Source organism: Sorex araneus, chromosome 2, assembly GCF_027595985.1.
Source record: "Sorex araneus isolate mSorAra2 chromosome 2, mSorAra2.pri, whole genome shotgun sequence".
NCBI classification, from domain to species: Eukaryota; Metazoa; Chordata; class Mammalia; order Eulipotyphla; family Soricidae; genus Sorex; species Sorex araneus.
In genome coordinates this window covers 362,383,119-362,403,457 of record NC_073303.1, presented here as the reverse complement: position 1 = coordinate 362,403,457, position 20,339 = coordinate 362,383,119, and the positions used below count along the sequence as shown (strand labels likewise).

The following is a 20,339-nucleotide window of genomic DNA, read 5'->3' as shown; positions in this document are numbered from 1 at the left end:
TTGATGAAAAACAGAACATTAGAAAATAGATTTATGATCTGACCTAAAAAGCTTTAGCTCAGAACTGAAAAGCATACGTTCCGATAATTAGTCAGACCACTCTTGGCACCTTTACTAAAAGATAGGCTTAAATGTATCCATTTAAGAAAAGAAAAAGAAAGTAACCTCCTTGATCACCTAGAAAGGTCCCCACCCACTAAATTCACTTTTCTATAATAACTCTTACAATAGTACCATGTGATCGGATTATTATCCCTAGTCTCTAGATGTGAGTAATAAAATTCACAAGTCAAACAATTGACCCAAAGTTATATGTGGTAAGCGGTAAAGTCAGCTCTGTGTTGTCAAGGAATGTTCCTTCTAGCACACCAACCAGCTTCCCCTAAGTGAAAAATAGACAATGGGCCAGATGAAGAACTGGAAAACAGGATGATAAGACTCATTCACTGCAAAAACAGTGCCTTACTAAACTATTGTCATGTCTCAGTATCTGACCCCTGGTTAGGGTTCAGTAAATTTCTTTAAATTTACTTGATTTAAGGTAACAATTAAGCAAAGACATCCTGTGAAGAGGAGTTATCCATATTGGGGAAGAATTTTCCAAGCAGAGGGAACAGAAACTACAAAGACCCAGAGATCGAAAGACACTGCTTGTGTCTGGTAATAGCCAGGAGATCAATGCGATTGGAGCTAAGTGGAAGAAAAGACAGGTAAGATTTGTCTTTGGGCCAGAAGCCAGGGGTCTAAATATTTGGTGTCACTGCCACTCATTTTTTAAAAAAGTAATAATAGGGCCAGAGAGATAAATGTAGCAGGTTAAGATGCTTGCCTTGCAGTATTTTCAAAGATGACACGCCACTGGCCAAGCAAGTGAAAACAGAGATAAACAAATGGAACTGTCTTAAGCTAAGAAACTTCTGCACCTCAAAAGAAACACCGCAAAAAAAAATACAAAGACAGTCTACAGAATAGGAAAGAATATTCACCCAATACCCATCTGATAAGGGGTTGATATCAAGGATATACAAGGCACTGGTTGAACTCTACAAGAAGAAAACACCCAACCCCGTTAGAAAATGGGGGGTGGAAATGAACAGAAATTCTCTAAAGAAGAAATCCAAATGGCTAAAAGACACATGAGAAAATGCTCTGCATCACTAATCATCAGGGAGATACAGATGAAAACAACAATGAGATATCATTTCACACCACAGAGACTGGCCCACATCCAAAAGAACAAAAGCAGCTGGCCTTGGCACGGATGTGGGAAGAAAGGGACTCTCCTACACTGCTGGTGGGAATGCCAACTGGTTCAGCCCTTTTGGAAAACAATATGGATGATTCTCAAAAAATTAGAAATTGAGCTCCCGTTTGACCCAGCAATACCACTCCTGGGAACATATCCCGGAGAGGCAAAAAGCTATAGTAAAAATTACATCTTCATTTGTATGTTCATTGCAGCACTGTTTATAATAGCCAAAATCTGGAAAAAACCTGAGTGCCCAAAAACGGATGACTGGTTAAAGGAGCTTTGGTACATCTACACAGTGGAATACTATGCAGCTGTTAGAAATGATGAAGTCTGAAATTTGCATATAAGTGGATCAACATGGAGAGTATCATGTTGAATGAAATGAGTCAGAAAGAAAGAGACAGACATAGAAAGATTGCACTCACGTGGATATAAAGTAACAGAGAGGTACGAGCTTGCAATGATGCAATTTCTGGCAGAAATTTCTCTGGACTTAGTTACGAAAATACAGAAATCCAAAACTGCGTGGCAGCAATTATAGCCACGCGACCTCATATCTCTTCATTCTCAGCAATGGAAAACAAATTATCAAATGCTTCCTTTTCAGCAGGTCCGACTTTGGGGGGAGAAACTCCAAACAATAATAGTGAGTTTTTTGTTGAAATATTGAATGTAATCAAAATAAAGTGAAAGTAAAGTGAAATTTATCAGCAACACAGGCAGGGTGGGGGGCTGAGGGTTGAGGGGGAGATATACTGTGGTGGAATATGTGCACTGGTGAAAGGATGGGTGTTTGAGCATTGTATAACTGAGACTTAAACCTGAAAGCTTTGTAACTTTCCACATGGTGATTCAATTAAATAAATAAAAGTGTCATGTTAAGTGAAATGAGTCAGAAAGAGAGAGACAGACATAAAAGATCGCACTCATCTGTGGAATATAAAGGAACAGAGTAGGAGACTAACACCCAAGAGTAGTAGAGATAAGAACCAGGGCGTCTGCCCCACAGCTTGGAAACAGGCCTCACATGCTGGGGGAAAAGGCAGCTCAGATAGAGAAGGGAACACCAAGTAGAGGATGTTGGGAGGACCCATTCAGGTTGAAAGAAGTGTGCCGAAAATAGACCATAGACCGAACATGAAGACCACTCATTATCTCAGTCCGAACTACAATGCCCAAAAGGAAAGAGAACAAAAGGGAATGCCCTGCCACAAAGGAAGGGTGGGGTGGTGGGGGATGGGGTAGGGGTGGTGGGAGGGATACTGGGAACATTGGTGGAGGAGAATGGGCACTGGTGGAGGGATGGGTAAATGGGTAAACAATCACTATATGACTGAAATGCAAACACAAAAGTTCGTAAGTTTGTAACTGTACCTCACGGTGATTCACTAAAAAAAAATTTTTTTTAAAAAAGGCATATACTTGCCTTGCATGCAACCTGCTTCTACCCCCAACAGCCCATTCTGGGCCCCTGAGCACCACCAAGAGTTATTCCTGAGTGCAGAACCAGGAGTAACCCCTGAGCATTTTCAGGCATTCGCCCTGACAAAAATTAATAATAATAATCCATGGTCCAGCAGGCAGGGGGCATGGAGTCACTCCCCAGCATCAGGAGTAACCCCTGAGCATCACCAGGTGTGCATCAAAACAAAAAACTGAATTTCAAGAACACATGATCATCAGCATCACTGCTGTGATTTATGAAAGAAAGGAAGCAGGACATAAAGTGCATTATCTCATTTAGACATCATGGTATTCTACAGAATTAGCTATTGTCCCAGTTTCCTGCTTAATTAAAATTAGGAAATGGGACCAGAGCGATAGCACAGTGGGTAGGGCGTTTGCCTTGCACGTGGCGGACCCAGATTCGATCCCCGGCTTCCCATATGGTCCCCCAAGCACTGCCAGGAGTAATTCCTGAGTGCAAAGCCAGGAGTAACCCCTGAGCATTGCTGGGTGTGACCCAAAAAGAAAAAAAATTAGGAAACAGAACTACTAAATAGTGTTTTTCATATAATTTATGAGAAACACAGGAGTTGGCCCATGTCTCTGTCTCCAAATCTTTTTTTTTTTTTTTTGTACTCTGCCATATTTTCTCCTGTAAAAGACCAGGAATAAGGAAAAGTCTATGCAACCACCCAGGAAGGGATTATTCTTCATTGAATGTACATGGTTGGTATCTTAGAAACAGAATTAAAACATAACATGAATTTCAAAAGTTTTGAATATAATGACATTATTAACAATCATTTGTTCTTAAAACTTTGCAGGTAGATGGACTATAAGGCACTGGCCCAACAAACTGCCCAAGAAATTTTAGGTTACAATCAAGATACATCAGACTGGAAAGTGGTTAAAACTGCAGTAAGAAAACAAGTTAAATATGTGTCAAGAGTTTATGTTTACATGAGAACCAACTCACTGTAAAGACGTTTTAATTTTTTCCTTTATGAACAAAAGTATATTTTTACTTTTTGTTTTGCTATTTATTTATTTTTTCATATTTTTGCTCTTTATTTTTATGTACATGACATCTAATTTATTGATTTTTATTCCCTTTTGAGAAAAAGGTAACTGTTTACAGCAAGACTTCTAGAAAATTCCACGGAAATCTGTGAGTACAACTTCCTTTTTGCAGCCATTGTTTAGAATCTACTTTTACATTTTTAACTGAATCGTCAAAAACAAAAAAAAATGAAATTTTAAAGGCAAGTTTCAGTTAGGGAGACAGCTCAAAAGACTGAGCATGTACTTTGCATGCAGAAATTCCAGTTCACCTTAAGGACCCACTAACGTAAAGCAAGAGTAGCCCCTAAGCACTCCCAGATGTGGCCAAACCTCACCCCCCACCCACCCCCCAACACACACACACAAAGTCTCAATAAATAAAGTTTAACTAACACAGACATGCCTGTTCATTACATATTGTTTATGGTTGGTTTATTGCTGTATGAGTCTAGTACAATAGTTGGAAAAGTGACCGCGTTACCCACGAAGCATGTGTCATACCACGAGGCCTCTACTGAAACATTTCCAGGGCCCAGCTACAGGTAGAATTATATTCTTAAATTAAGAGATAAGGCACAAGATATTTTATAACTTCATAAATTTCTCCAGTTACTATTGGCTTATAATAAATACAGCAGGAAAATGTTTATAAGAAAGATTTTGGATGAGTCCAGAATGAAATTAATATAACTTTAAAAACAATAACAAGGCTCTAGGAAAATAAAATGTTAAAAAAATTATAGTTATTATTATAACACATGTTTGACTAAAATTATTTCCAATTGTAGGATTAATTCACCTGATGAATTACTAAAGTAATTTTCATCTTTTTCTTACTAGCCTTTACTAAAAGAGTTTGATAGTATCATATTTTCAGTTTAGATTAAACCTGTTAAATTTTGAATACTCTTTATTTTGTTAACTATAGATATCGTGTTGAAGGAATAATTCCAGAACCAGCAGCTAAACTATCTGATTTCCTCTACAAACCTGAAAATAGAATTAAATGGGATAAATCGTTGAAAGTATACAACATGGTGCACAAGATTGACCCGGTAATTTCTTGTTTTAGACTTTTATTGTACTAATGTTATTACTTTTATACCTTAGTGATTTGAGTTTAATAAATTTGTTAAGTAGACACTTAGTTTTTATAAACAAATAGAAATTTTTATACAAATTTTTAATAATTCTTTATTAATCAAAAATAAGTTTAAGGAGTTCTCAGCTGCACACTGGTGAAATAATACTCTGTTTCAAAGTTTTGTCTTTAAATTTCTTTTATCAAAAGGAAATAGCAATTATTCTGTTTCTAGCAACAGAATATTTATTTTATGAATATTTATTTTATGAATATTTATTTTCATAAAATATTTTATGAAAATAAATTGTATATTATTATGAATGATAATAATATAACCCAGCCACAGCCATGCTCAAGGCCACGCTCCACACGTTTGGACGAGCCTCACGTATGACGGAACCAGCAGAGGAACCCAGGTGTGCGGGACCCAGGGCCAAGATCTCCAAGGCTGCTTGGATCGGGACTGGGCCTCTTCCACTCTGCAAGATCCTTCCAGTGGCTAGGCAGTCACACCCAGAAACTGCCCCGCGCTGTGAAATCCCATCAACAGCCAACATCCAGCGCAGAGTCTCTTGCCCCCTTGCCTGGCTGTTTTCACCAGGGTCCCTTGGAGGGTGCGGGTTGAATTTCCCTCTCCGCCCCGAGCAGAGCCTCAGCATTTGAAGACCTCTGGAACCCAGTCACAGCCATGCTCAAGGCCACTCTCCCCACGTTCAAATGAGCCTCACGCATGAAGGAACTGGCATAGGAACCCAGATGTGCAGGACCTGGGGTCGAGATCTCCAAGCCTGCTCAGATTGGGACTGGAACTCTTCTGCCCAGATCCCCCATTTTCCAGTAGCTAGGCAGTCACACTCAGAAACTGCCCCTGGCGCCGTGTAATCCCATCAATGGCCAACCGCCAGAGACTATTAAACCAAGCTCCTGGAAGCATCTGATAGCCTAGTTCTCCCTCTTGGAGAACCTGGTAAGCTATCAAGAGTTCACTGCCTAGACGGGGGAGAGCCTGGCAAGTTCCCTGTGGCGTATTCATATGCCAGATACAGTAACAATGATGGGTCTCATTCCCCTGACCCTGAAGAGCCTCTAATGTGGCACCATTGGCAAGAACAAGTAAAGAGAGGCTGCTAAAATCTCAGGACTAGGATGAATGGAGAAGTTACTGGGCCCATTCGAGCAAATCGATGATCAAAGGGATCACAGTCATGACAGTGATTTATTCCTATCTTAGTACAAGCACTGTTGTCCCATTGTTCATCAATTTGCTCAAGCGGGCACCAGTAACATCTCCATTGTGAGATTTGTTGTTAATGTTTTTGGCATATCGAATATGCCACGGGTAGCTTGTCAGGCTCTGCCATGCGGGCGAGATACTCTCGGTAGCTTGCTGGGCTCTCCGAGAGGGACAGAGGAATCGAACCCGGATCGGCCGTGTGCAAGGCAAATGCCCTACCCACTGTGCTATCGCTCCAGTCCAAGCAAAGAGGAAAAATAGATAGGGCACAGGAGAAGAAAAGATAGATAAGGAAAAACAAAACTCAGGAAGAGAAAAAGGTGAATGAAATCAGAGCCAAAGAGTGACAGGAAAAGAGGAGTAACAAAGATGAAGCAGAAGGGGCAAAGGTTTCTGAACGCTGGTGCCTCTTACCTAGGAAGATTTCTGTCAGAAATCTTGAACCCGACTCAAGGGGAGGAGATAATTTTATGCTCTATAGTAGACTGTAGAAAAGAGTAATCGAAATATACCCTCCTGAAATTTGCTCTCCACTAGTGTTACTGTTCATCTTTTCACCCTCTAACAAATTTATGGGGGAATTCTGACAAATTCACCTTCCACAGATGTTGATGTTGTTTTGACTCATTCCTTCTACAAATGTGCCTTGAAAAAGGGCCGTGAACCACGTGCAGTTTCAGGTGCCGGGAACCAGAGATGAAAGAATAGGGAAAAAAAAAACCCTGCTTTCACCATTCCTAATTGTAGCCAGAAGGACAAAAATAAAGCAGTAAATAGAGTTGTTTGTTTTGAAATAAGATAATAGCATAAGATTTATGAAGGCTCGATTAATAAGAACATAGTGATTGTGAATAAGGATAGCCTAGGCGCTGGCCAGGAGAGAGCTCATCTCTCCCGCAAGGAGAGATGGGTAAGTAGCCACATGAACAATGAAGAGGAGGTGACAGATGGAGAAGTGTCTCCCTCCTGGGGGAAGAGTAACACAGATGAACACCAGTGCACAGGCCTTGAGGCTGGAGCTTAAACAACTTGTTTGTTTTTGGGGTTTTTTTTTTTTTGCTTTTTGGGTCACACCCAGCGATGCTCAGGGGTTACTTCTGGCTTTGCACTCAGGAATTACTCCTGGCGGTGCTTGGGGGACTATATGGGATGCCGGGGATCGAACCCGGGTCGGCCACGTGCAAGGCAAATGCCCTACCCGCTGTGCTATCACTCTGGCCCCTAAACAACTTGTTTTTATCTTTATTTTTCGGTTTGGGTGCCAAACCCAGGCGGCTCAGGGATCACTCCCGGTGCTGCATTGGGGACCTTTTGCTCTGCTCGGGGTTCAATCCAGGCCAGGGTTTACTGCTGTAGGGACTTGGGAGTGGCCGAAGTCTATATGAGACTAATGAAATCAGTGGTAATATATCAGCCCAGGGAGAGAACTGTTAAGACTCTAACAGTTGTAAGCTGAGCATGGGGTGCCAACGGGTGCAACAAAAGACAGAGAAAGAGAAAGAGAGAGGAATATTATTCCCACAGCCCAGTAGAAGTGCACATCACATCTTGAAGAGCCAGCTGGGAAAGCCGAAGCAAAATGCAGAAAGATGCATGTATTTATTAGTGTTTTTTTGCTGGATCTCCTGGGAGTTCAGTGGCTCTGGCCAGATGAGTTCATTCAGACCCTGTGGTAAGTTCCACTGGGGTTTGTTCTCAGGAGCACACAAGAGCTAGGCTCGGGGACAGAAGGGACATTTCATGACAAAAGCTCTTGGGAAACCTTATCTAGAACTGAGATTTGCTGCATGTTCTGGGCTGTTCTACTGGCCTGCGTTTGCAAGGAGAAGGGTCTTAATTCAAGGCTCTCCACAGCTTGCTTGGCCAAGCGAAATGATGACTGAGGTCTCGATCCTGAAGGGTCGCTTAGCCAGACTCAGGGCAGGGATTGATCATGCCAGGCAGGGCAAGATGAGAGTTGAGCTCAGGAACAGTGAATATGCAGGGATTAAGTGTTACAACAGTGAAGAGTAGAGGTGACCCCCGACTCCTGCAGGAGGATGTGATCCGTCGTTAGAACAGGCTGGCAGCCAACTAACACCCACTGCTTGGGAGTAAGTGCCTGGTCCTGTGGACAAGAATGTGGATTAGACCAAAGGGCCTTTGGTTGCAACATGAAGGAGGGGAATTCCCACTTTAGACCTCACATCACCGAGTGCTAAATGATCACACTTTCTGGACTTTATTTTCTATGAACTAAAAATTGTACTGTCTCTCTGGTTATACATGTGAATCTGATAGGCTGCAGTTTCTCCATCAGAAATAAATGGGGGATGGGGAGGGAAAGCAAGAGCCAGAGAGATTAAAGCACTTGCCATGCGCGCAGTATAGGCGACCCTGGTTTGATCCCTTATGGTCTACATATGGTCCTTTGGCCATCATGAGGGTCAGGAATAACCCAGCCCCTGAATATTTCTGGGTATAACCCAACAAACACTACTGCACCCCCACCACCACGTACAAACACACACACACACACACACACACAAACACACGGAGACAATTTTTTAAAAAATCTTAGGATTTGTTTTTGAATGTTCTGCACTCATAAAAAAGAGATTAGTGTTTTGCAAATATATCTCCCACTCCTAAGGATGCCTTATTTCATTTTTTTAATGGTTTTCTTTGCCCAACAAAAGTTTATCAGTTGGGTGTAATTCCACTTGTTTATTATTTGCTGGTGTGGCCTGGTGCTTACAATTATAAATTGGGCATTCCTGTAACAGAGAACCTGCAAGTTGAATTCCTGGTGAACGCTTAAATCTTCAAAGCTCCGCCTTTCCCCCTACTGGCCAACTGTGTGCTATGCAATTCTCTGGGGTAGGCAGGGCGGGAGAGGTAGTGAGCAGGGCACACAGCCCACTTGGCCCCACACATGTGTCACCATGAGGAGGTGACACAGCCAGGAGCAAGGCCTGAACAGGGCCGGTGTGCCCCCGGGCCCAACCAAAAGGAGCAACGCCAAGACTGGAAATGAAATGCTTCCTTGAGTCTCTCTGCTTGGGCTTGTTGCAGGACACCTTCATATGTCACACCATAACCCAGAGTTTTGCCATGGGCTCCATTTCACCCCGAGACTTTGTCGACCTGGTGTACATCAAGCACTGTGATGGAAATATGGATGTGATTAGTTGTAAGTTACAACATTTGCTCGTATTTGGGAATTACTGTGAACCATTCATTGTTTCTCACTTCAACAACTTGAAAGAAACTACATTTATAATCATCTTTGTACTTAATAAGACCGATATTAATATAGATAAATATGTCACCACTGGGCTGGAGCAATAGCCCAGCAGGTGGGGCATGTGCCTTGCACGTGGGTGACCCAGGTTCGATTCCTCTGCCCCTCTCCAAGAGCCCAGCAAGCTGCCGAGAGTATCTCGCCCATACGGCAGAGCCTGGCAAGCTATCCGTGGAGTATTCAATATGCCAAAAACAGTACAACAAGTCTCACAATGGAGACATTACTGGTGCCCACTCGAGCAAATCGATGAGCAACAGGATGACAGTGATACAGTGATATCACTACTTAACCAATGACACCCCTGGACTTTTCTAGTATAAACCTGCAGTATGAGTATAAATCGATACTTATGGGCTAAAAAAAGAGAGAGAAAAAGGGGTTTGGCCACACATAGCAGAACTGAGGGCTTACTCCTAGCTCAGTGCTCAGGGATCACTTCTGGTCAGCATAGGGGACCATATGGGGTGTTGGGGATCAAACCTGGTTCAGACACATGCAAGGTAAATGCATTACCCAATGTACTATCCTTCCAGCCCCAGTAGTCTAAGCTTTTAACATACTAAAAAGCAAAATTAATTTGGGGATCAAAAAAATTTATATTTTAATTACTTAGACTGGATATATCCAGTAACTGATTTTAAAAAATACCTCCTTAAAAGAAATCATGAGATAAATTTTTTGCAGGAGTGAAGGCACACCCCATGTTGCTCAGGGCATACTCCGGGCTCTTAGAAGACTTGCATTACCAACCCCATCAGGACTGATCCCTGAGCACAGAGTCCAAAGGAAGCCCCTGAGCACTGCTGGATATGGCCTCAAAAAAAAACAAAATGTAATAGTTTTGTAAATGTTTAATGGACAGCAAAACCAATAACAAAAAAATCCATAAACCCATTAACATAATATTTTTTCTGTGTGATGTTTTGCTTTAAGTCTCAGTAAGTAAATGTTTTTATTATTTTTAGTAATTAAAAAAATTAAATAAAAAATTTGTTATTGACATCCCATTGCTCTTCGATTTGCTCGAGCGGGCACCAGTACCATCTCAATTGTGAAACTTGTTACTGTTTTTGGCATATCAACTGCACCATGGGTAGCTTGCCAGGCCGAATGCAAGGCAAACGCCCTACCCACTGCACTATGGCTCCTATTTTTTTGGCTTTTTTGGGTCACACTTGGCGATGCACAGGGGTTACTCCTGGCTCTGCACTCAGGAATTACCCATGGTGGTGCTCAGGGGACCATATGGGATGCTGGGAATTGAACCTGGGTCGGCCGTGTGCAAGGAAAACACCCTACCCACTGTGCTACCACTCCAGCTCCAATTAATTAAAAATTTAATTAAGTATAAAAATTTCTGTGTGCAAAAGACAACAACACCTTTAGAAATATTATTGTGAAGCTGATGAAGCTCCCAGATAGACCTGTCCCTGGGCTGAAACTTTTGGGGCCTTCTCAGAAAGAGGCCAGGCTACAGCCTCAAGTATATGAATGGCTCTGCTTCACAACTAATCTCCATAGACACCAAACTCTGGATAGTCCCGGTTCCACCATCCCTGAAGAACGTGGCCTCGTGTGTGGCCACAGGACACATCCACATCTCACAATACTGACAGCCCAGTAGGAGCATAAAAATTATAATGGGAAAGTTGCACTGAAGCTCAGTAAGTTTGCTTTAAAACACAAACAGCTCAGTAAATCCTCAGACAAGGACCTTGATAATATCATTGTGAGATACAACAATTTTCACAAATTTTCATTTACTGAACTCTTTTTTGACAATTCCACTTGCCATTTTGTTGCAATAAGTAATGTAAAATCATTCTATGCCTGCTAAGGAGACAGGCTTGAGGGGGTGGGTGGGAAACTGGGGACAATGGCAGCAGAAAGGTCACACTGGGGGTGGGATTTGTGTTGGAACATTGAATGCCTGAGATGACTATGTTATGAACAACTTTGTGAAAAACAAACTTTAAATATAAAAAACACATACTTCATGAAAAAGTTTGGTATGACAATAGTGCTCAAACTGGTTATTTTCTATCTTGGCTTATGTACACATTCAGATATGAAAACATACCTATACTTCTTTTGAACTCACGTTCTGATAGTAACTGTGTCAAGTGCTATGTCGTATGTACTTTTCATTAGCTATTAAAAGTAGAATTTTCCATAGCTGTGGAATGATTCATTTTTAATCTTTTTAAATCACTAGCTAATAGTGTGGATTTTCCAGCATATCCCCCATCTTCAAATTACATCCGTGGTTATAATCATCCTTGTGGATATATATGTTCACCTCTGAAAGAGTAAGTGGTATTTGCATTTACTTTTAACAGTTTTTCGGTTGAATCTGTGATTTGTTAACTAAGCGATTAGGGTTCCTAGTTCATTGAACTAATTGGCAGAATATTCTGTAGGGAGATAAATGCAAATTTAATTTTTTTCTTTTTGGGTCACACCGGCAATGCACAGGGGTCAATCCTGGCTTTGCACTCAGGAATCACTCCTGGCAGTGCTCAGAGGACCATATGGGATACTGGGAATCCAACCCGGGTTGGCTGCATGCAAGGCAAATGCCCTACCCGCTGTGCTATCGCTCCAGCCTGCAAATTTAATTTTTAAATTAAAAATGTTTAAATTTAAATGAGGTATTGGGCTACCCCTAGTAGCACTGGAGAGGAAGTTTCGGTTCTACACTCAGGGGACTGTGCAGTGCTGGGAATAGAACCTAGGCCTTCCACATGCAAAGTATATTTCTCATTTCTTGAGATATCTCCCTGATAGATCTTAAAAGTAATTTTAAAGTACAGTGACAGTGGGGTTGGTGTTGGAATATTGAATGCTTGTAGCACAGAACTGGGATGAAGCTCTGAACCATGTCAGACAGGATCCAAAAAACAAAATAGGGGCTGGAGCGATAGCATAGCGGGTAGGGCAATTGCCTTGCATGCGAAAGACCCGGGTTTGATTCCCAGCATCCCATATGGTCCCCCAAGCACCACCAGGTGTAATCCCTGAGTGCATAAGCCAGGAGTAACACCTGTGCAACGCCAGATGTGACCCAAAAAGAAAATAATAATAATAATAATAAGCACTGTAGCACTGTCGTCCCATTGTTCATTGATTTGCTCAAGTGGGCACTCGTAATGTCTCCATTGTGAGACTTGCTGCTGTTTTTGGCATATCGAATACGCCACAGGTAGCTTACCAGGCTCTCGGTAGCTTGCCGGACTCTCTGAGAGGGATGGAGGGATCGAACCCTGGTCGGCGGCGTGCAAGGCAAATGCCCTAACTGCTGTGCTATCGCTCCAGTCAATAGTAATAAAATAAATAAATGAATTAACAACGTATTAAATGTTGTAGGCAGTCATGAGAAATGATTAAGCAGAGCTGTATGCATTGGCACAGAATGCAGTGTGACATATCCTACTAAGAGAATAAACTAGTTTCAGAAAAAGTAGATAGGTAATTGTTGTAAAACACATTTATATTTGGGGTACATATAGATGCATGTATGTATGTGTAAAATTTTTACATAGACATAGAGTCTGGAAACAAATAGTGATTATTTCTGAGTAACAGAATGAATAGAATAAAGAAAGCATAATCTTCTATAAAACTGTAACATTTTCCACAATAAATAAACCTTATATATAATTTTTTAAAAATCCAATAAAATGACAAAAAGGAAAACATGCCTAAAACTGAAATCATTAAGATATAATTCTACTACTTTCTTAGGATTTTTATATAATATGACTGTGGTTACAAGTCACTATTTTTTACTTCGATCATCATTTGTGCTGTATAATGTGTATGGATGGGGTGGGCAAATCAAAGGCAAGAAAGCCAAGAACTCTGCTTTCTATAAGCTTGCAAATTCAACCAATAAATATTAAAGTTCTTTACCTACTGTAACTTTTCCTTTGCTTACAGGAATCCAGCACATTCCAAACTAGTGATGTTTGTCCAGACAGAAATGAAAGGGAAATTGTCCCCGTCAATCATTGAAGCTACGATGCCCTCCACCTTAGTGAGCTTCATCCTCAACGCAAAAGATGGATTGAAGACCCATAAAACTCAAGGATGTGGGCATCGTCATACTCATGCTGGCCATCCATCACACCTGAAGAAGAAGTGAAACCATTCAGCCTCAAAATCACGTGTGGAATTTACTGCAGTCTACTTCTGAGTCAACGAGCATAAACACTTCAACTATTCTAGACCGTATTCTTGTACAGCTTACTGAAGGTACTTTTATGAAAATAACCCATAATTGCATAAGAGAACACAAAATACCAATTCTAATATCAATTTCGGACTGGAGCGATAGCACAGCAGGTGGGGCATTTGCCTCACAGGCGGCCGACCTGGGTTCAATTCCTCCGTCCCTCTCAGAGAGCCTGGCAAGCTACCGAGAGTATCCTGCCCGCATGGCAGAACCTGGCAAGCTACCCATGGCGTATTCAATATGCCAAAAACAGTAACAACAAGTCTCACAATGGAGACGTTACTGATGCCTGCTTGAGCAAATCGATGAACAACGGGATGACAGTGCTACAATGCTACAATATCAATTTTAAGACTAAGCAATAAGGACTCTTCAGACACTTTTGTTTATCCCCCTTGAAAAATTGCCCTGCAAAATGAGTAAGAAAGAATATGCAGTCAGAGGTTAGCATTACTTAAAGATTAAAATATATCTCAGACTTTATTTCCTTGACATACTGCCTCAAATGGACAAAAAGGGAAACATGAATGTGAAAATTAAAAAGAATTTCATTATGTCCAGTGTCTAGAATTTATAATTGTCTGGGTCGTGAATCAGTGTCTGGTTCTGGTCAAGATGTAACAAGTCAGTCGTTCCAAGTCCTTCCACTTACCACTGAAAGACCATGAACATACCCATCAAGCAAGTTACAGGGTCTCTGTGCATGGAAGGTGGTAAGGAGGCAGACTGCCCAGGGACCTTGGGACCCAAAGGAATATCACAGCAGCAAGTCCTCTGGGTTTCCTGTCTCCTCCCATGCATTGCAGCAGAAGCTTCCCACCTGGATCCACGAAACAAACCAGTACAAGTGAAAAAGCCTTGAGGAAAAGATGTTCCAGCCAGGGCTGGAGCAATAGCATAGCGGGTAGGGCGTTTGCCTTGCACGCGGCTGACCCGGGTTCGATTCCCAGCATCCCATATGGTCCCCTGAGCACTGCCAGGAGTAATTCCTGAGTGCAAAGCCAGGAGTGACCCCTGTGCATCGTCGCGTATGACCCAAAAAGCAGAAAAAAAAAAAAAAAGATGTTCCAGCCATCACAGTAGCTCGGGGTTTGGCTCGTGAATTCCCGTGGCTCGTGTCTGTGAACTAAACTGGACAATACCCATCCTGAGCCAGCCAAGCATCAGTCTGAAAGCTGCAGCCCCACACTCAATGGGTTCCATGGGGACAAAGCAGAGCGGTGGTGTCAGGCCGAGTCGGGGGCTCGTCTTGCCTTGGCTAGTTGGCAGAGGCAGATGACGCTCTGGTCACTGGCACAAAAGTGCTGGCGTAGGCCGACACATGGGGAGCTGAGTTTTCATCTTCCCCCACCAGCACAAGCTTTGAGGTCCCTGCTAAAACGGTGTCACTGGGGGGTTCAGCAGCAAAATGCGTGTCCAACGTAACCTGGCAAGCCAGCCAGGTAGGATGCAGGGCCTCCAACCCCAGCCAGCATTGGTTCCTCTGCGTGGCTGTGAAACGGTGGCCAAGCCACGTCAAAGCCTTCCGGAGAACAGATCTTATAGATGTAACAGGTTAAGGACTTAAGATCACCCTGGATTGTCTGTGTGAGCCCAAAATATCGGATCACCAGGTTTTTTTCAGAGACGAACAACGGAGAAGAGGAGGCCATGTAAAGATGGAGCCAGAGAATATAGTTTCGCAGAAACTTGAAGCTGGGAAAGGCCTTGACCATCTTTTCATCTGAGGGGTGTCAGTCAGGAATGCCACGCTCTGCCAGGAGGCTCACGGCAAGGCCCAGAGGAAGTGACTGGCCCACACCCTCACGCCCCCCTCAGCTAGAGGATGACCTGCTAGGGCGGAATTGAAAATTTCTAGGACAGAGCCACAGATGCCACCCTGCTGTGGTTTAAAAGGCGCCTGAGCTTGTACGTGCTACTTTACCGGTTTCCAGTCAGTATCCTTTAAAGAATATGGCATCAATTCCAAAAAAACACATGTCACCAAATTATATTTTATAATACTATATTCTAAAATGACAACTTTTAAATCAGGAAGCAAAAACTTTTCTCTTTCCCCCATTTTAAAAGCAGGGAAATGATATAGTTTGTTGACTTTTCTATTTGAGATAGAATGTAGATAATACCAAAGAAACAATGCTAGTAACTATCTTTATTTCTTCTTGCCTTGAAATCCTTATGTTGGTATTTTATAATTTGAATTCTGTCACTGTCACTGTCTTCCCGTTGCTCATCAATTTTCTCGAGCGGGCACCAGTAACTTCTCCTTTTTGAGACTTGTTGTTACTGTTTTTGGCATATCCAATACACCACGGGTAGCTTGCCAGGTTCTACTGTGTTGGCGGGATACTCTTGGTAGCTTGCCGGGCTCTCCGAGAGGGCAGAGGAATCGAATTCAGGTCAGCCACGTGTAAGGCGAACACCCGACCGCAGTGCTATTGCTCCAGCCCATCATTTGAATTAGTTATAAATAATTAGAAATGGTGAAAGTTATCACAATAATTAAAATCCTATAATTATAATTATAATTCTATAATAAAATATTATAAAAATGCTATAATAAAATATTATAAAATCCTATAATTATAATCCTATAAGAAGTTTGAAGATAATCATTCAACAAATATAAAAAATAATTTAAAAAAAATTTTGAACTTAGATTTTTTTCTCTAGCTCTTTAATAATCTTTCTAATCATTTAACACTTTTTTTTATTGATTCGCCGTGAGGTACAGTAATAAACCTTTCATGCCTGAGTTTCGATCATACAGTCATCCAACACCCATGCCTTCACCAGTGCACATTATCCACCACCAAAATCCCAAGTATCCCCTCTCCCCCCATTCCACACCTCCCCCTGCCTGTGTGGCAGACGATCTGCACAATATTCTCTTTCTCTACTTTGATTATCTTGGATATTTTGAGACCAGACCCACCACCACTTGTACCTGCTGAAAAGGCAATGCTAGACAATGTGTTTTGTGTTGTTTGTTTTAGATGCAATTTAACGTCTATAAATTCTATGAATTCTAAAATTTTAATAATTTGGGTCTGAAGAGGACTGTAGCAATAGCACAGCGGGTAGGGCGCTGTTTGCCTTGCACACGGCCGACCAGGGTTTGGTTCCTCTGTCCCTCTCGAGAGCCCGGCAAGCTACCAAGAGTATCCCGCCCGCATGGCAGAGCCTAGCAAGCTACCCATGGCGAATTCGATATGCCAAAAAAAAAAAAAAAAAAAAAGCAACAGCAAGTCTCACAATGGAGGCATTACTGGTGCCCGCTCGAGCAAATCGATGAACAATGGGACGACAGTGCTACAGAGTCTGAAGAGATCACTGCAGCAAGTTACTCGGGTTCGAGTTTTGTTTGTATGTCTCTGGATCCTGGCCGTGTGGGAGCTTAAGTAGACGGTGATTGCATCATCTCAGAGTCTCATGGGGCGGGGGACAGGAGGAGTGCCAACTGCTCCCCTGTCCCGTGAGGCCTGGATGTGGTGCCACCACCGCTCGTACCTGGAGCTTATCGCTGACTTCTAGAAAATGGCAGTTGCCGGAGTTCCTAGGGGGTCAGCGGAGGGACGGCACTTAGCCCTGTCTGGAGCCGCCCAGCAGAAATGGCCTATTGCAAAGTCCAGGGCCGTCTCTATCTCTGTAGCAAGTTGCTCGGGTCCGAGGTTCGTTTGTGTGTCTCTGGCCATGTGGGAGCTCAAGTAGACTGTGGCCTGGTGTTGCATCATCTCAGAGTCTCACGGGGTGGGGGAAAGGAGGCGTCTCACTTAACGCTTGGAGTAATTTTGAATATTCAGACATGACTGGACTTACCAAAACAAGAAAATGTGAATTCCTTATGCCGGAGCATAGCTTAGGTCAGATCTAACCACCTTGTCGATAGACCAGATTAATAAACCTACTGAACCAGAATGGTGGTTTCCAAGGAGACGCAGCGTGATCTTGTTAGTCTAGAAGGCACTGAGATGCAAGCGAGGGAAAACAAAGGGTAAACTGCTGAGGAGTTTATTAATTTCACACAAGTTCACACTATGTAGAATAAACAAAACTTAGCAAGTCCAGTGATCTTCTGAACCAAAGACGCTGTTTGATAGATAATAAGTTTCCTCTAGCACTGTAGCACTGTCGCACTGTCATCCCGTTGCTCATCGATTTGCTCGAGCGGGCACCAGTAACGTCTCCATTGTGAGATTTGTTGTTACTGTTTTTGGCATATCGCATACGCCACAGGTAGCTTGCCAGGCTCTGTCGTGCAGGCAGGATACTTTTGGAAGCTTGCCAGGCTCTCTGAGAGGGACGGAGGAATCAAACCCGGGTCAGCCCTTCCCACTGTGCTATCGCTCCAAACCAAGATTCCCCTAGTGTTATAAAATTCAATAAATCCTTTTTTTTTGGCTTTTTGGGTCACACGCAGCGATGCACAGGGGTTACTCCTGCCTCTGCTCTGCAGTCAGGAATTACTCCTTGGCAGTGCTGGGGGACCATATGGGATGCTGGGAATCGAACCCCGGTCGGCCGTGTGCAAGGCAAATGTCCTATCCGCTGAAAATTCAACAAATTCTTGGTTCAATATTTGTCTAAGAAGGTAGACATGTTGCACTCACAAAAATAAAAAAAAACATAAAATATAAAAATTTAATCCATTCTTCACTTTGGGTAACGTGACACATGAAAAACTAGCCCCAAGTACTTTTTCCCCATTAACTTTAAATAACTCATGCCCCAAAGAGTCTGGAAAATTCAACGCTCCCACTGGTTTGTCTTAAAGAACGGACTGATGGACCTGGGGCGAGCAACCTGTGTGAGGTTGGGGCGGTACAGGATGCTCCCTCCCGTGTGCAACTTAGCAGGGCGCAGCGCAGCGCAGCAGCCGGGGACCGAGGCCCACACAACACCGCTGAGTTGTGAAGGGGCTTAAGAGGGAGGGGCTTCAGGGCGCTTGGGGGAGGGAGGAGTCCTCGATCACGCACTGACGCTGCTGTGCAGGAACGCAGCTGAACGTGGACAAGCACCACAACGCAATGCCCAACGCCCCAGACGCAAAGGAGAAAAATAACGAAATCTGGTCCAGTATCTATGGAAATCGTTTCAAGAATTCAGGGGCACTGGAAGCCCTCCTGGCAGTCCTTAGGGGCTACCCCCAGCTCTGTGGCTGAGGGTCAGTCCTGGCAGTGCCCCCTTAGGGGGACCGTGTGGTGCCAGGGATGGAATCTGGACTTCTTCATGCAGAACCTGCATTCCACCTGTAGAACTATTTCTCCAGCCCCTTATATACGTTCTTGAATCAATTTCCCACTTCCCCTCCCTCTGCTGCTCCCCAGGGAGCCCACTCACGCTGCACGGGGGTGCTTGCTGGGCTGCAGGGGTGTGGGGGGCGAGGGGGGAGGCTCCTGCACAGGAGGAAGGCTCCGCCTTCCAGCACATCTCCATTTCAGTGCTCAGTGGCACGAGCACTTTTCTTCCCGGTGCTCACACTCATCTGGTTTGGCGTGGCCACAACTTGCAGCGCCCCTGGGTCCATGCCCTGGCACAGACAGCACCACAGGAACTGCACCCAAAGCCCCCAGCCTGCAAGGGAGGAGCCCTCAGCCGCTGGACCATCTCCTGACCCTCTTTAGGTCATTTTACAATGGTTTTTCCAAATTAATATTTTCTTTTCAGCGGGGGAGGGGTCACGCCTGGCGATGCTCAGGGGTTCCTCCTGGCTCTGCACGCAGGAATCACTCCTAATGGTGCTCCGGATCATATGGGATGCTGGGAATCGTACCTGGGTCAGCCGCGTGCAAGGCAAACCCCCTACCTGCTGTGCTATCACTCCGGTCCCCCAAAGAGTGTCCCTTTTTACCCCACATCCACGCCAGCACTGGTTGCTTTTGTTCTTTTGAATGTGTGCCAGTCTCTGTGGTATGAGATAGGGGTTTTGATCTCATGTTATTCCAATGCCTGGATAATAGCTAGGATAGTGTCAGAGAAGTATGAACCCCAAACCTTTTAGCATGAATAGCGGTGAAAGCAAAGGAATGCAGAAATAAAATAATACAATTTCTATCTAAGTTGAAAAAAATTTTAATTCAATTTTGTCTTACCAATATATATTATAGCTTTTCTTGAGTGCCTCACTCAGTCATTTTTTTCCTGCTTTTTGGGCCACACCCAGCGATGCTGAGGGGTTACTCCTGGCTCTGCACTAAGGAATTACTCCTGACGGTGCTTGGGGGTCCATATGGAATGCCAGGGATCAAACCTGGGTCAGTCGTGTGCAAGTCAAACGCCCTATCTGCTGTACTATATTTCCAGCCCCCTCACTAGGTCATTTAGGAAAGGACTCCCAGACATTTGGTATGAAGACATTCTGAAGTAGAATCCATTCTATAATATGGAGGCTTTGAGAATAGTTGTGGCTTTTCATATATTTTGACAAATTGGGTGTTGTAGGGGTACAAATAAATAAAAACTTTATTGAGTATATTCCTCAGATAATGGCAAAATGGGTTCAGCATTTCTACAAAGACACCAAAAATTGGAAATATTAATAGAAGCAAAAATTAACAAAAATATAGCAGTGCTGAGAGTTTACATTTAGTTGAGATATTTGTCACATTGCACAGTAAACAACAATGACAGCTGAGTGCACAAAAGCTAGCAATAAAATTATCAAGACTATTTGAAACAGGAATTACATCAAGTATAAATGCACAGTGAATTTCACCATAAACGTCTTTCATGTCTTTAGGT

The 20,339-nt window shown here is 43.1% G+C and overlaps 1 protein-coding gene across 1 annotated transcript; it reads left to right on the top strand.

Moving 5' to 3' along the window:
• The first annotated feature begins 575 nt into the window (after positions 1–575).
• Positions 576–13,508, top strand: STARD6 (StAR related lipid transfer domain containing 6). Its single transcript, XM_004616163.2, has 7 exons — positions 576–710; positions 3,523–3,616; positions 3,817–3,866; positions 4,689–4,815; positions 9,133–9,250; positions 11,580–11,673; positions 13,304–13,508. The coding sequence occupies exons 2-7, from the start codon at positions 3,527–3,529 to the stop codon at positions 13,506–13,508; spliced, it is 684 nt and encodes a 227-aa protein (XP_004616220.1). The 5' UTR covers positions 576–710; positions 3,523–3,526.
• Positions 13,509–20,339: the final 6,831 nt, after the last annotated feature.